Consider the following 15245-nt stretch of genomic DNA (forward strand, 5'->3'; position numbering starts at 1 on the left):
AAAATGTAAATTAGAAAAAATATTCCAGTGTTATTCAAATGAATTGAAGAATCTGGTAAAATTCAAGAATTTCTCATATTTACAATGAAATAAAATAAAACATCCCACGTAACGAAAACCACAAGGAAATCAAGTGGAAAATATTTAAATAAGATTCCCACGTATTTTTTTTTTTTCTATCAAATATTGGGTACATATTTTGACATATTTCTAAACATAAGAAAATAAATATATAATTCTCTAATAAGACTAGTTTTGAGTGGAGCCGGTTTATTGTAATTGAAATAAAGATTGATTTGTACACAGTAAAAAATTTTGCGTCAAAAAATTGTTAAATATTTAACATAAAAATTTTTAACACAAAATTTTTTACTGTGTATATTATTTTAATCAGATAAAAATAATGAGGACAATAAAATTGGAACCCCGCAGATTATTTGAGAAGATATATACTATATGTGTATAATATTGTGGGGAATTAATATTCAGTTATGGTTACTATAATTTATAATAAAAAAAATATTTTTATTGTAGTCGATGTACCGTTTCAAATAATTCGACCACTATTTTTCTCTTATTATGTTGGGTAAGCGTTACTAATTGGTCTGTTCATCCTCTTTTTTTTTTTTATTTTATTTTATTTTATTTTATTTTATTTTTTACTTCGATCATTTGATATATTTTAAATCAAATATATTTTTCAGTTATTTAATGTTATCTGCAAAAAAAAAAAAAAAAAAATAATAATAATAATAATAATAATAATAATAATAAAAATGTACCGTAAATTTAACAGATGTAAATAAAGTCCTTTAATTTAAAAAGATTTGCATTTTCCATCCCCATGTTTCAGAGTAACGAAACTTAGTAACTCAACCCCTACTTTTGGTAGCAAAAGCACGGATTCTCTGGATGGCAGTAACTTCCTGCTCTGTGATCTTGAAGCGTCTGAGTTTCATTCCCTCTCCAGGCTCCGAAGTTGGCTAACAGCACTGTTGCACAATGTACCCGTGATTGCGAATCCGCTCGTTATCGTCAAAACTGTATCCGGTAGAGCGTAATATTCATCTTCAGTCTACTCGACAAGACAAGAATCTTCCGTCATGTCTATATGACTATTAAATTTATAACAGATTAATTGACATCAGGTTTTACTATTTACTATTATTTCCATACGCCATCAACGTCGATAAGATTAATTACATATTTCATAATTCTGAAATTTAAGTTTGCTGACATTTAAAAATAAAAAAAAAAAAAAAAAAAAAATTGTAAAAATTTTTTTTTTCAATTTAATTAATTATTAAAAAATTAATAATTAAAATAATTTAATTAATAAAAATTGTCTTCAATGAACAAAATAAAAAATCAGCTTACTTAAATAACTCCAGTCATCGTACAAGAATGTATGCCTTTAAAAATTAATACCCAATATTATTTTTTATTTTATTATAAATATAACTCTTGATATAAGTGGTGACTGTATGAAGTGTATAATAATAAAAATCCACAGGTAAAAAAAAAATAAACGCCTGAGAACCTGATCTGTTTTTACAGTCAAGCTACATTTATACATTTATACATTTATACATATATAAAAATTTTTTTTTTTTTTATTTTATATTGTATAGATGTTATAATATAACGTATCCAAGGTGAATAAAATTCTAACACTACATAATATCTTAGACCATTTTTTATATAAACACCTTCGCATCGTATCTCTTATTGCCGCATCTCTGCAGCTCCTCTATCTTATTTTTCTACATATTATATTCTAAAGAATCTCCCGCTCATTTATCATTTAATCTATTGGACAAGCTTGGGAACACATTCGCGGCGATTCGAGAGGGAAGAATCTTCAATTGTATTGTAACTTGTAACACATCATCATTCAATCAACCAATTAATTTATTTTTTTAACCCACTGACTTTTTATCAAGATTATATATTCATACATCCATTATTTATCGTACGAGTACGATCATTCTCTCAAAATCTTTCTCCTGAATATATGAACAAGTATTTTTAAACGCAACTCTTTTACTTGAACATGATTATAATTTTTTAATAGCTTGATTTTTTAATTTGAACTCGTTTAATTATAAAAAAAAAAAAATAATAATAATTATTATTATAACTTAATGTTTAATTTTTTTTTTTTTATATTTCTCTAAATTTCAGCGCAGCCGTAATAGACACACGGATCCTTTCATCAGAAATTGGTTTTGATTCACTAAAAACCTTTTTAATTACCACTATAAATATTAAAATAATTATTTAAAATCTTAATTAATTATTGGTTAATTAAAAAAAAATATATATACCTGCGATACAATCATAAAAAAGCGTGTCAATGAAAGCTTTCTTTTTCATCGTTGAAACTTTAGTATTGTAATGCATGGTGACACTTTTTGTCAAGTAGTGCCGGATCATTTTCTCAACATTTGTTGACAAACTTGCACGTTTATTAATCATGCGTGATAAATCATTGATCTGAAACAGAAAAAAAAATTTTTTTAATTAAAATTAAATTATTTTTTAATAATTACAGTAAAATAATTTTTTTAATAATTAAAAATACGAACTACTCGTTGGCGATATCTACATCCAGCAATCTTAGCATTGAATATACAGAAATCATATTCTGTTTTCAAAGGAAATCTCAATCTGACAGAAGTATCAAACATTTCAATTGAATTTTTCTGTTTCTTATTGAATTCAGATTCAGACTCTGAACTAGAATCTGAATCTGATGAAGATGACGAGCTAGATCCATATTCAGACTCTGAATCTTTTATGATAACAACATTCTCGACGTTTTTGTTGTCTTTATATTTGGTTAAACTCCCTCGTGTTTTCCGAACTTCCTCATTAAGAATTGGGTCTTCAGGTTTTTCAGCTCGTGTTTCCATATTTTTCACCGAAGACTCCAATGCAGTTAGTCTTGAAGATGCATCTTTAATTTGATCACTCAAATTTGTAATTTGCTTACTCAAACTGCGGTAAGAAGCTAGGACTAAATTTTTAATATCCTCTGCAATAAAAAAAATAATTTAATAAATTGTAAGTCAACAATTTTTAACTTAAAAAAAAAAAAATTCAGATATTTTTTTTTTTTTATAATTAATTGGAAATATAAAGTAAAAAAAAAAAAATGGCTACATGTCTGCTAATTTTATTATTATTAAATATTTACCTGTTGTCACTTTATCACAAAAATCAACGCTTGTACTATCATTTTGATTTTCTTTTGATGAAACACTTTCATGATTGCGATCTTGATCTTCTTCATGATCACTGTACCCATGATCACTACTGTCACTTGATTTATCACTGTCATCACTTTTTTGAGTAGCTTCTTTTTGTGCTTCTCGATATTTTTGCAATTGCAATACCAATCGCTTGTGTACACGATTTTCCAGTTTTTTACTTGACATTTTTATTTATTTAATGAATTAATTTACAAAAAACAATAAAAAAAAATTTTAATTGCTCCACAGTAAAATTTATCAATAAAGAAAAAAAATTACAATTTTTTCTGAAAATATTTTCTAAAGTTATATTTTATTTTTTAAGCAAATTTTATGCGTAAAAAAATATATGAATTATTAAAATTCACATTAAATTTTATTTTATATTTTTAAATGTTTATTATGTGCATTATTTGTCAATATTTAATTTTTTGAACAACAAAGCGACTGTTGAATATAGGTTATCTTTAAATTTTTAAGGTTCCGAACTTTTAATTGTTATGCGCGCCGTTAGAACCGGAACAAGTGTTAAATTCGCGAACTAAATTTGAGCTTAAATCGATAATAAAATTAAAAATTTTTAAATTTGACAAATATAAATAAATTGTAATTTAATAATTTCTTAACAAACTTATTTATAAATAAAAATAGAGTTTAGTTAATTTAAAAAAAAATAATTTTTTTTATAAAAATTTAAAATTCTTATTACGCGCTCTTTTTCAGAGAAAATAATTTTGTGACCTTTCTGAGTGAACTTATTTAGAGAACTAAAATAAATGAAGATATTTTTTAGTCTTGATACTTAGTTCATATTACATGAAACGCTTTGAGTATCTGTTTACAAAATAAATCACAGTAAAATCTTTATGAAATAAAGATTATAATTCCTAGAAAGAAAAATGAAATATTTAAAAAAAAAAACAATTGTTTAAAATAAACAATATTTCTTCTGTAATTGATACATTTAATAAATCCCAAAAAATTAGACATTTCAAATCAATTAACCCATTTTTTCTTTTTAATTTTGTTAATAAGACTTTTACTCAACTTTTAACACACCAACAAATATTTAAATTTTCCTAACTTTCCATTAGTAATATCTAATATATTAATTCATTATTTCTTTATACAATAATATTCTCACGCATTTTATTGAAATGTAAATAAAACTTTCACGTTATCGCGTATGACAATGAAAGCATTCTTTTGATAATTCTTTTAGTTAAAGATTTGAATTCAAAATAAATATACACATACATATTTATTCATAGTAGATCATGAGTAAGTGCACAGATTTAAAGTGAATAATCGGATTAGTATTTGATACCCACACCATTATACAATTTAGGGTGAAATTCATTGTAAATTTATGACTTGTTACGGTTAATATGTCTAAAGAAGAAATAGTTCACTTTAAATTTACTACTTTATATTAATTATTTAAAATTATAACAGTAAAAAATAATTCGATTTAAATTCCAGGCTAATAATTTGTAAATTCGAACATTCGCACACCAAAAAAAAAAAAAAAAAAAAAAATTCAAGAATTAAATCTGGGGTTTTGTAAATCGCGTGTCTGACACGTGCGGTCTATTACTCGACGTTTGAGGTGCACTGTTGTATTAATCCGCACTGGAGGAATTGTCTTACACACATAAATATATATATATATATATATATATATATATATATATATATATATATATATATATATATATATATATATATATATATATATATATATATAGGACATGCTTTGCACAAAGGGCAAAAGGACACCCCATGATGAGTTATCCAGTGGACCACGATGTGACTCCGTTTACTATTCGAATTATCTAAGGTCTCACGCCAACTCCTCGAGCGTGATTGTGCTTCCGAAATCGATGCGTAATCATCCAATCATTTGTTTAAATTAATTTATCCAATTTCCTTTTATTATTTCTATCTTCCTTTATAATCTGTTCTATGAATTGAGTTTTCTTCTTTACTATTGCATTTTTTTTCAATCGGAAAAATTTTCATTTAATTTTATTTTATATCAATAAAAATGAATTTTTCTTATTTGAAATTATAAAAAACTCGTAATAATTTAAAAAAAAAAAATTATTAATCGTTTAAATTATTGAGAAATAATTTAAAAAAAAAGTACTAGAGATTTTTTTTTTTTTTAAGAACTGATTGATTTATAAAAAGCTTAAATTTATAAAAAAATAAATAAAATCTAGATAAAAAAATCAGCCGATAAATATTGATATAATAAAAAAAATTATTAATCGTTTAAATTATTGAAAAATAATTTAAAAAAATTACTTGAGATTTTTTTTTTTTTTAAAGAAATGATTGATTTATGAAAAGCTTAAATTTACAAAAGAATAAATAAAATCTAGATCAAAAGATCAACTGATAAAAATTGATACGACACAAAAACACTCGCTGAAGCGTATACACCTGACATTACGCTTCCTGAACTATCTGAATAATAAAAAGAGGGTTCGCTCGTTTACGTATTTATAATTTGTAACATTTATCACAAAGTATCAAGCAATTTTTAAAATAATAAAAAAAAAAAAAACAAAAAATAATATCAATGTAAAATTACTGATAGCAATAATTAAAGTTTAAAATTGATAAACGGCGGGAAGTTGATAAACAAATAAAAGATATTAAGTGAAATTATTTAAAATAAATTAATTAATGGTTTGAATTGCAAAATCCGCTTGATCTTAATGAAAATAAAAAAAGTGTTATTTGTGTAAGAATAAAATAAGCACACGGGCGGTCTGGTTATTGTATCTCGTTGTTAAAATCTCTTATTGGCGCTCCACTCTCTGAGCCAGCCAGCACCTTTACATTATTACTTCTCGGATCTTTTTGCGGCGGGTGTGGGGATAGGAGTAATGAAAGCGAGACATAGATATAAGTATTACACTCATGTATAAATATAAATATACATAAATAAAAGTGGATTGTTAATTTTTATTTAAGGTGGATGGTAAGTGGTAAAGAAGCTCAAGATCGGCCTCTTGACTGGTATATATCTCTAAATAAGAGTCCTTATCATATTTATGGGGGCGACTGAAAGCCCACGACATGGAAACTGCATCTGTCCACGCGCATATTTTTAAATACCAATTTAATTTTAATCGGCGAATTAAAATAATGTAACCCTGTACCTCAGTCTTGTAAGTGCGCTACTGTGTTTTAAAATTTATTCACGAGTTAACTTTGTTTATTATAACTTTATCTATTGAGGTTTAAATGTTTTAAATCGACTGAAGGAATTTGTTTGCTTTAATAAAGAAAATTACTTTTTTTTTCTGCACAGTAAAAATTATTATTTAAATATTTAACAAATTTTTTTGACGCAATATTTTTTACTGTGTAGAAAAAAAAATTAAAAATTGATTAATTTATTTATTTTGTAATAAATAAAAAATTTTTTTTGTTAAAGTTTCAAGAAATTTTCAGTGAAAAAAAATTTGTTTGAAAATAAATATTTTTAAAGAAAAAAATTTCTTTGCTTAAAAAATTAAATCTTTAATAAAAAATATTTTATTTCCAAGTTTGATATAAATTATTCAGCAAATATCATTAAAATTATTTTAATTAATTTTTACAAATTAGAAAATTAAATAATTTTTATTTTCTACTTTTTCGTTCGATTTATTTTTTAAAACTCCAATTTTTTCTTATCAGAGCGGTGAAACGACGCGCTAATAAATATAATAAGACTCTGAAAGAATTGAAAAAAAATTTTTTCAAGCGAATAAGACAAACATCTGTATATCGGTGAACAAACAAGTTTGGATGTACAAAGACATGATAGTAGCCTAGGTACATAAAAGTAAAATGGAGTCCAGAATAGTGACAGGCGCGGACTAAACTCACGTTGATCGATAACAACGTCGCGACGCTGGGCGTGTCTGGGATACACCACCTCTGTGTATTTCCTCCCACACGCGATACATGCGAATAAAGTATAATGTGCAGAATACATTACACTCAGATCTATTGCAAATTTTTGAAAATATATTTCTCGAGATTTTTTAATACAAATTTTCTTCAGAATAATTTCAGGAAAGTGAAAAAATTTTTACTGTGCAAAAAATAATTCCTGGATTTTTTTTAAAATTCTACTGAGTAAATTTTTATCTCAATATTCGTCTTTTTGATTTAGTTTAATGAAATATAAAATATGTGGAGTTATACTAGAATGTCACTAGACCCTAAAAGAGGATTCTCCTTAGACCACGCGTAATTCAGCGTGTAACCGTACGCAAGATCGAATTAACATTAACATTAAATTGGATTTGCCGAAAAGCTCTCTATCCTAGTCCTCATTTTCCTTCTCTTTATCATCTTAGTTATGCCCTTAGTCTGTCTCACTTATCAGCTTGAAAAGTTAGTCATCCCTCTAATCCATTTACCCTGTCAGTTCCCGAGTTTCGTGAATACCAACGGGTATTTAGAACATCAACAGTACACTCTACGCCTTAAGCTCGATATTTTGTTTAAAAAAAAATTTTTAAAAATGACAATTTGTAAATCATTAAAATTTATTCTAAATTATTTTTTAAAATTTCTAAGCGATGTATTTTTTTAAAATAAAATTTTATTTTTTTTTATTACACAATTCTTGTGTTAAATGCAACTTTTATACAACATTAATATATTTATATTTTTTATTCAGTGTAATTAATAATTTTGCAATAATTTTTTTTATTCTATACACAGTAAAAAAATTTTGCGTCAAAAAATTTTGTGTTAAAAATATTTAACACTTTTTTCATGTTAATTGAACACAATAAATATTAAATTTACACACAAAAGTGTTAAATATTTAACAAAAAAATTTTTAACCCAAAATTTTTTTTCTGTGTACAGATTAAGAAAATAATACAAAAAAATAATTGCATAATTATTAATTACACTAAATAAAAAATATAATTATATTAACGTTGCATAAAAGTTATTGTTGAGCTAATTACAACGAAAATGTAACCAATTGAGTATAAATAAAAAAAGATAAAAAAATTTATAATATAAAGGCATTAAAAAAATCTCAAAGGGGGCCTGAACTTTCTTATTAAAAAATGTCGTGTCAGCACTTATGATTGCTGGCGGATAACTCACTTTGTATTGTACATACATTATGTATTATATATTTATACTTTGTACTATAAATTTATTTATGATCACACCCTATTATTTATACAGATTCTTTGGACCTTTTGACTAAAAGATATGAGAAGCCCGCTCAATTATTTGATAGGTCAAAAAACTATTTATTTATCTGTGAAAGCCACGGCATTTATGTCACAATCACAATAATGATATTTATAAACAAAAGTTGACGGGGAAAAATTTTTAAAGTCGGGAAAAATAGAGTCGCCAGTCGGGAAATTGGGGTGAATTCAGTCCGCTCGAGTCCGGTCTATCGAGCTGGAACAACAAGCGGCAATCAAGCATAACTCGATCATTTCATTCTTCTGCCTCTCTGATCTCACCCTCTACTCTCTAAACTGTGCGTCTACTATTTATATTTCTAGTTCGACCTTTTCTTTATTTCTTATAAATAACTAAATAAAATATACAATAGCAATAATAAATAATAAATAAAGGATCAAAAGTACAATGACCACATTAAAGAAAAATTCATTTGAATCAAGAAAAAAATTTTTAAACCAAAAAAATAATTTTTTAAGTTAAAAAAAATTTATTTTTCTCCATTTTTTAATTTTCAAAAAAGAACAATTAAAAAACTTTTTAAATAATTATTTATAAGCAATTTCTTGTAATTTTTTTATATATATTTTTTTTTGTTTTCAAATCTGAAATTCTAACGTAACCCTCTACTCTATTTCTTCTCTAACTTTGTTCACGGATTGCGTATGTATTTAAAATTCATTGGGGGTGCAAAGCAAGTGATTGTATCCATAAGTATTGCGACAATGTGGATAGAATATTTTATCAGGTGTACTTTTTGCCCTGACTAGAAAATAAATAAATTATTTTTATTTTATTTACTACAAAAATTGACAACATAATTTAAAAAAATAGTACGGAGTTCAAATATTCAAAAATTTCTTCCAAAAAAAAATTAAAAAAAAAAAAAAAACATTTTTTTTTACATTCACAAAGAATGTTTGATGAAGAAATATATTGTAAAATATTAATATATTATATGTGTAAATATGGAGACTCGGGTGTTAAATATATGCACCCTTTAATATATATTTAAAATTTACAATTGGTAGTTGTAGAACCCGTTATTTCTTATGCCGATGTATAATTTCATGTATTCTCAATGGAACGATCGATTTATAAATCGCATTATCAATAAAATGTTCAAAGGGCTAACACGTTACGTGCAACCACCGTCTGCCGTAATCCACCGCGGTTACAATTGTTACAAAAGATTATACATGTTGTGTACTCTCTGTAGTTATTACATGTCCATTGAATAAAGGAGTGAAGTCTATCATCAACCAAACTATGCTTTTTAATGTAGTACCAGTAAAGGCGTTCTGTTTTCGTTTTTTAAAATTCAATTTATTTTTTTTTCTTTTATATTATTTTAATTTTTTAGTGTCAAAAAATATTAATTTTTTTGGAGTTATAAATAAAAAAAATTATTACAGCTTGGAAAATTTTCGCAGCAGATGATTTGTAATTAATTTATTGTGTTCAGAGTGAAATTTATTTCGAGAAAGATTTTTTTTTTATATTATTCATAAAATAACTCTAATTTCTTAATTTTTTTTAATTTAAAAAACAATTAAAAGAAGATGTAAAAAAATGTATTTTATTTTGCTATATTAAATAATGAATTAAATTGCACTGTACTTTCTTAATTATTGATATTTATAAAGATATAAGCTCATCCCGATGATAAACTCATCAAGAGCTTTCATTTGAGTACCCACATGCATTTTTATATATTTTTCATATATATATATATATGAAAAATTGATGTGGGTACTCAAATGAAAGGTCTCGATGAGTGTAACATCGGGATGAGCTTATATCTTTAAAAATGTCAATATTTCACAAGATAAAGGGTCATTTCTTAATTATGTATTCAGAGATAGAGAATTTTCGAATGCAGCCAAAATACTTATTTTAATAAATTGACTACGGATGAAAATGATATAAAAAAATTTTTTATTTCAACAACGAAAAATCTAAAAATTTTTTTTCATAAAAAAAATCCGTAATGAAATGTATTTTTTCATACAAACTTAATTGTCAAACACCGAGGAACATCACTCGGTCCACTTGTTTTCATCCCTCGACAAATCAACTCTCATCCCTATTGCGCACCTCGAAAAGCCTACGGCCACCCTCTAATCCTGTTATACGCACTGCGCACAACTCTCTCGTGTCTGTTCTCTCTTTTCTTCTCAAACATAGAACCCTCACAGAGTAAAACGAGAACAACTCACACCCCTTTTCTATATTTCCTCCGCGTATTTTCTTTAACTCCCATTCGTTCATTTGTTCATTCGTTCACCGGCTCCTTTCTATTCCTTTGTTCACATTTATTTCTGTCCTCTCTGCTCTGAAACAATGAACTCGTCCGGATTTCACGTGGCGCATAATCCGCAAAATTGCTACCTCGACTTTTATGCTCCATCCGTACACATTCTGTAGCCAAGCACAGTTCTGCTCAACAGAGTTGAGAGTACATTAAATAAAATAGAAAACAATGTTACTTATTTTAAAACTCAGATTAAATTTTATTACTATTGTATTCAATTCATTTCAATATTCTGCATTGTTCTTAATACTTTTTAATCTTCGGATTACGAAGTAACTGTACCAAAGTTTGCATACAACTTTTATATTTTTATATTTTTTGTTTATTCTTTTAATTTTTTAGTTTTTTCCAAAGACCGGCGAAAAATTGTCTTAAATTGCTTTAAACCCCCCGAATTAATTTCTCAAACTTTTCTTTCAAATAAATTAAACACTTTTCTCTCGGTTTGACAGAAAGAAATAAATAAAGAGTCTTCAGAAGAAATAAAAAGTGATTAGGAAGATAAAAAAAAATAAAATAAACTCTTTCTTTTATTTCTTCCGATTTGCATGTAATTTATTTCTCGACTCAAAGTCAATGAGCGACCACTCTTTTACTTTGATCTCAACTTTACGCCCTGATTAACCTTCATGGTATTTTTTTACATGAAAAATCGCTGATTGAACGTCTCAAATTATTGTCGATCATTTTTTTAAATTTACTAATTTTTTACGTTTTATTAAAAAAAAAAAAAAAAAAAATAAATAAATAAAAAAAATTCTAATAAACATCGTGCGTTAGTTAAAAAAAATTATCTAATGATTATTTAAAAATATTAATAATACATAATTTACAATTTGAAAAAAGAGAATAATTATCTCTGTTTAGACTTGATTTACTTTCAACAATATAAAATTATTTACAATAAAAAATCCATGAATATAAACATTTGTTTTATAAAATTCACCTTGAAAATATTCTGTCGTTATATGGTAACGTCAAGTGCAATGATAATAATTAATGGTGATTGATAAATTTAACGATTGAATTTTTAATTAATTTTTTACAACCTTTAAAAAGATAAGTTAAAATTTACTGTAACAATAATTCATTTTTAATAAATTTAACGACTCTAGATATTCTAATAGAATTTTTATAAAAATATATTACTCAAAAATTTCGAATATAAAAAGGCAGAAATTTACTTCAAACTTCAGTAAAAATCGTTAGTTCCTCAGAGACATTTTTTTACAATGAAGATAATTTATATTTCAATTTTAATATTTTTTTTACTTCATGGTAAGTTTTAATCAAGTAATTCATAAATTTGTTATAATTATTATTAAAAAAAATTTTATTAATACATCTATGTTATTTAGTAATTTCAAATTATAAACTTTATAAAATTGATCCTCTCTGTTTTTTTTAGAGTTATTATTGTGACACGTGTACTTTACTATAAACTCTTGTATATTTTTATCATTCGGCTAATTTGCCTTGGCATAAAAAATTGAATAAATAATTAAATAAACAAATATTCGATTGAAAAGTACAGTTATTTCACACTTGACTTATTATTTAATGTCATGTAAATAATAGTTAAAATTATTATATTTGTTCTTCATTCTTTTTTTTGTTATTTTAAATTATATGATAATATGCTTTTATTGATTTTTAATTTTTCTTGCGGTATATATAAGGAAAATTTGAATTGCGCTTGAAACATATTTTAGTTTCTAAATTTTTAGTGATATTTTTTATAATGAAGAGTATATATTTTTTAATTTTATTTTTTTATTTGTATAATGGTAAGTAATTAATTAAATTAAAAAAATCAAACTTAATAAATTTTTTTTTAAATTAATAAAATTAATAATATTAAAAATTTAAAATATTAATAAAATAAAATAAAAAAATTAAAATTTTTTTTTTTGGACAGTGAATTTGTAAAAAAATAAATTACTAAAGTTTTATAAATAAATTTAATTTTTTATCCATTATCTTAAAATTAAAATTAAAAAAAAAAAAAAATTAAGCTTTCAATAAAACTATAAAATTTCTTCTTTAACTTCATTTATCCCGAGAAAATAACTTTAATCAAGAGAGTTTTCAGCAATATAAAAAAAAATATATTCTTCGCAATTAATTTTAACTTCAACAACTTTAACACTAACACATATTTATTATTAACAGCAAAAGAAGTAAAAAGTGATGAAGAAAAAGGCGTTGGCTCAACGAAACAAAATTGGAGTTACGTGACTCTCCGAGAAGGCGCTCACTATTTTTGGTGGTTGTACCACACTTCATCTAGCGAGGAAACTTCCAAAAATAAACCCCTGTTAATTTCTTTGACCACGGGAATGTTAAAAGGAGCGTCAGGTACGATGATTGTTAATTAAAAAAAAAAATAATAATTTTTATAATTAATAAAATTTTCAAAAAAAAAATTCTTAAAATTTTTAAATCGGCTAATTTTGGTATCATAATTAATAATAATTTAGGTGTAAATAATTTCGACCAAATCGGACCGCTGGATATCGATCTAAACCCCAGAGAAAAAACATGGCTCAAAGACTTCAATATTTTATTCGTCGACAATATTTTAGACTGCGGGTTCAGTCATGTCGACAATGAAACAAACTACGCACAGTCAAGTGACCAAATGGGTGAAGATACTTTCGCGGTTATCAAGCATTTCTTGAACAAAGTTCCCGAGTTCAGAACTATTCCCACCTATATGATGAGCGAAAACGTCGGGACAGTTATCGCCGCAAAAACCGCTTTAATTTGGGGTCAAGTATGTGTCAAAAATAAATATTACATTATTTTTAATTATAATTGAATTTTTGGGTTGTTGCAGGCTCAAAAAAATAAACAAATTAAAAGTAATTTAAAAGCTGTTGTTTTGGGAGCTCCTTGGATTTCATTGGTGGATGTTGTTAATTTTTGGGCCAGTCCTTCTAATAAAGTAAGGATAAAATTTTATAATTGATATTTAATTTATTTATTTATTAATAAATAAATTGTACGCAGGATAAATTTAGCGAAGAAGAGTTTAAAGAAACCGAAGAAAGAGCAAAACTAGCTAAAGAAGCTGAAGAAAAAGAAGACTATTGGGAATTGTTTTATTCATCATTTACTCCGCAAATAGTTGCTATCCAAAGTCATTATAAATTGAATAATATGTTCAATTTATCGCCAAGTGTAACTACTAATTATTCTGACGTTGAGAAAGACGAAAAGTTGAAAAATCTGATGAACAATCACGTGAAGAACGTACTGCAGCTCGGTCACGAGTGGAAGGTTCAAGTAGATTTTTCTGTAATGATGGATTTCGGGGGAAAAACTGCCAAGCCTATTAAACAAACTTGTAATTATCTTATTTTTTATTTATTTTTTATTCAAATTTTGCTCAATTATATAATGACTTTTTTTAAAGTGTACTGTATTTTTTTAACTATTGACATTTTTAAAGATATAAGCTCATCCCGATGCTACACTCATCAAGAGCTTTCATTTGAGTACCCACATGAATTTTTCATATATTTTATATATTTATATATATTATATATATGTATATATGAAAAATATATCAAAAATGCAAGTGGGTACTCAAATGAAAGGTTTCGATGAGTGTAGCATCGGGATGAGCTTATATCTTTAAAAATGTCAATAGTTCACAAGATACAAAGTCATTTCTTTAATTGATAATTTTTAGTTGACGAAATTCTTAAAACGGATGTTAGAGTTGTGGTAATTGCTGGTGAAAATGATCTAGTCATTCCGGCGCCGATTGTTATCTCGTGGGCTAACGGTTTTAATTGGGAAAATAAAGAAGCATTCCAAGCAGCAAGACAAATTGACATTGATAACAAGATTTCAATGAAGAAATATGGAAATTTGGAGTATTATATTATAGAAGCCGGACATTTGGTTAGTTTTTGTTGAAAAAATTTTTAAAAATTAAGAATTATAAAAAATTCTCTGATTTTAATATTTTTTTTTCTTTTTTAGTTGATAGTGGATAACCCGCAAGATTTGAAAAAAGTAATCATCAGAGTAACCCAAGAATAATTATGGCTATTTTTCAAGAACTTGGATATGGAAAATTATTTATAATAATTAAGAGTTGGAATGTAAGATTAATATTGTTGTAAAATAAAAAAAAAATAAAATAAATAAACTACTTAATCAAAAATTTTTGCCTCTAAATTATTTAAAATTATATTTATAAATGTAAAATAAAATTTATATTAATGAAATAAAAACATTAAATATTTATATTTGAGTTTATCGTTCAGAACATCAGTACACGGTGTTTAACAAGTTACTTAACACATTAGGGGACTCGTAAATCCAGAAAAAAATATTATACGATCTGTTGAACTGGCTAACATCTAAAATCCTTGGGGAGAGTTCATGATACACAATAGAAACAACTTCCAATGACAAATTTATTTTTATTCTAACGC

The 15245-nt window shown here is 25.5% G+C and overlaps 2 protein-coding genes across 2 annotated transcripts; one reads left to right on the forward strand and one right to left on the reverse strand.

The window, feature by feature from the left end:
* Positions 1–1544: 1544 nt before the first annotated feature.
* LOC141534378 (uncharacterized) lies at positions 1545–3747 on the reverse strand. The gene is made up of 4 exons (XM_074253707.1): positions 3200–3747; positions 2589–3037; positions 2328–2496; positions 1545–2258 (listed from the first exon to the last, which is right to left on the reverse strand). The coding sequence occupies exons 1-4, from the start codon at positions 3438–3440 to the stop codon at positions 2164–2166; spliced, it is 954 nt and encodes a 317-aa protein (XP_074109808.1). The 5' UTR covers positions 3441–3747; the 3' UTR covers positions 1545–2163.
* Positions 3748–11965: 8218 nt separating this feature from the next.
* On the forward strand, positions 11966–14971 carry LOC141533734 (retinoid-inducible serine carboxypeptidase-like). Its single transcript, XM_074252764.1, has 7 exons — positions 11966–12072; positions 12967–13152; positions 13275–13570; positions 13634–13741; positions 13807–14143; positions 14492–14706; positions 14788–14971. The coding sequence occupies exons 1-7, from the start codon at positions 12027–12029 to the stop codon at positions 14845–14847; spliced, it is 1248 nt and encodes a 415-aa protein (XP_074108865.1). The 5' UTR covers positions 11966–12026; the 3' UTR covers positions 14848–14971.
* Positions 14972–15245: the final 274 nt, after the last annotated feature.

This window comes from Cotesia typhae, unplaced genomic scaffold (genome assembly GCF_013202065.1).
Source record: "Cotesia typhae breed Kobodo isofemale line unplaced genomic scaffold, CoteBio_Ctyphae contig_123, whole genome shotgun sequence".
Classification (NCBI taxonomy): domain Eukaryota; kingdom Metazoa; phylum Arthropoda; class Insecta; order Hymenoptera; family Braconidae; genus Cotesia; species Cotesia typhae.

What these genes read in the sequence shown, in the direction of transcription:
- LOC141534378 (XM_074253707.1), bottom strand. Translation starts at nt 3,440, where the DNA reads ATGTCAAGTAAAAAACTGGAAAATCGTGTACACAAGCGATTGGTATTG. An exon ending in GTAGATATCGCCAACGAGTA is followed by an intron (nt 2,497 to 2,588) that starts GTTCGTATTTTT and finishes TTTCTGTTTCAG; the next exon opens with ATCAATGATTTATCACGCAT. An exon ending in TTTTTATGATTGTATCGCAG is followed by an intron (nt 2,259 to 2,327) that starts GTATATATATTT and finishes TAATATTTATAG; the next exon opens with TGGTAATTAAAAAGGTTTTT.
- LOC141533734 (XM_074252764.1), top strand. Translation starts at nt 12,027, where the DNA reads ATGAAGATAATTTATATTTCAATTTTAATATTTTTTTTACTTCATG. An exon ending in GGGCCAGTCCTTCTAATAAA is followed by an intron (nt 13,742 to 13,806) that starts GTAAGGATAAAA and finishes AATTGTACGCAG; the next exon opens with GATAAATTTAGCGAAGAAGA. An exon ending in CAAGCCTATTAAACAAACTT is followed by an intron (nt 14,144 to 14,491) that starts GTAATTATCTTA and finishes GATAATTTTTAG; the next exon opens with TTGACGAAATTCTTAAAACG.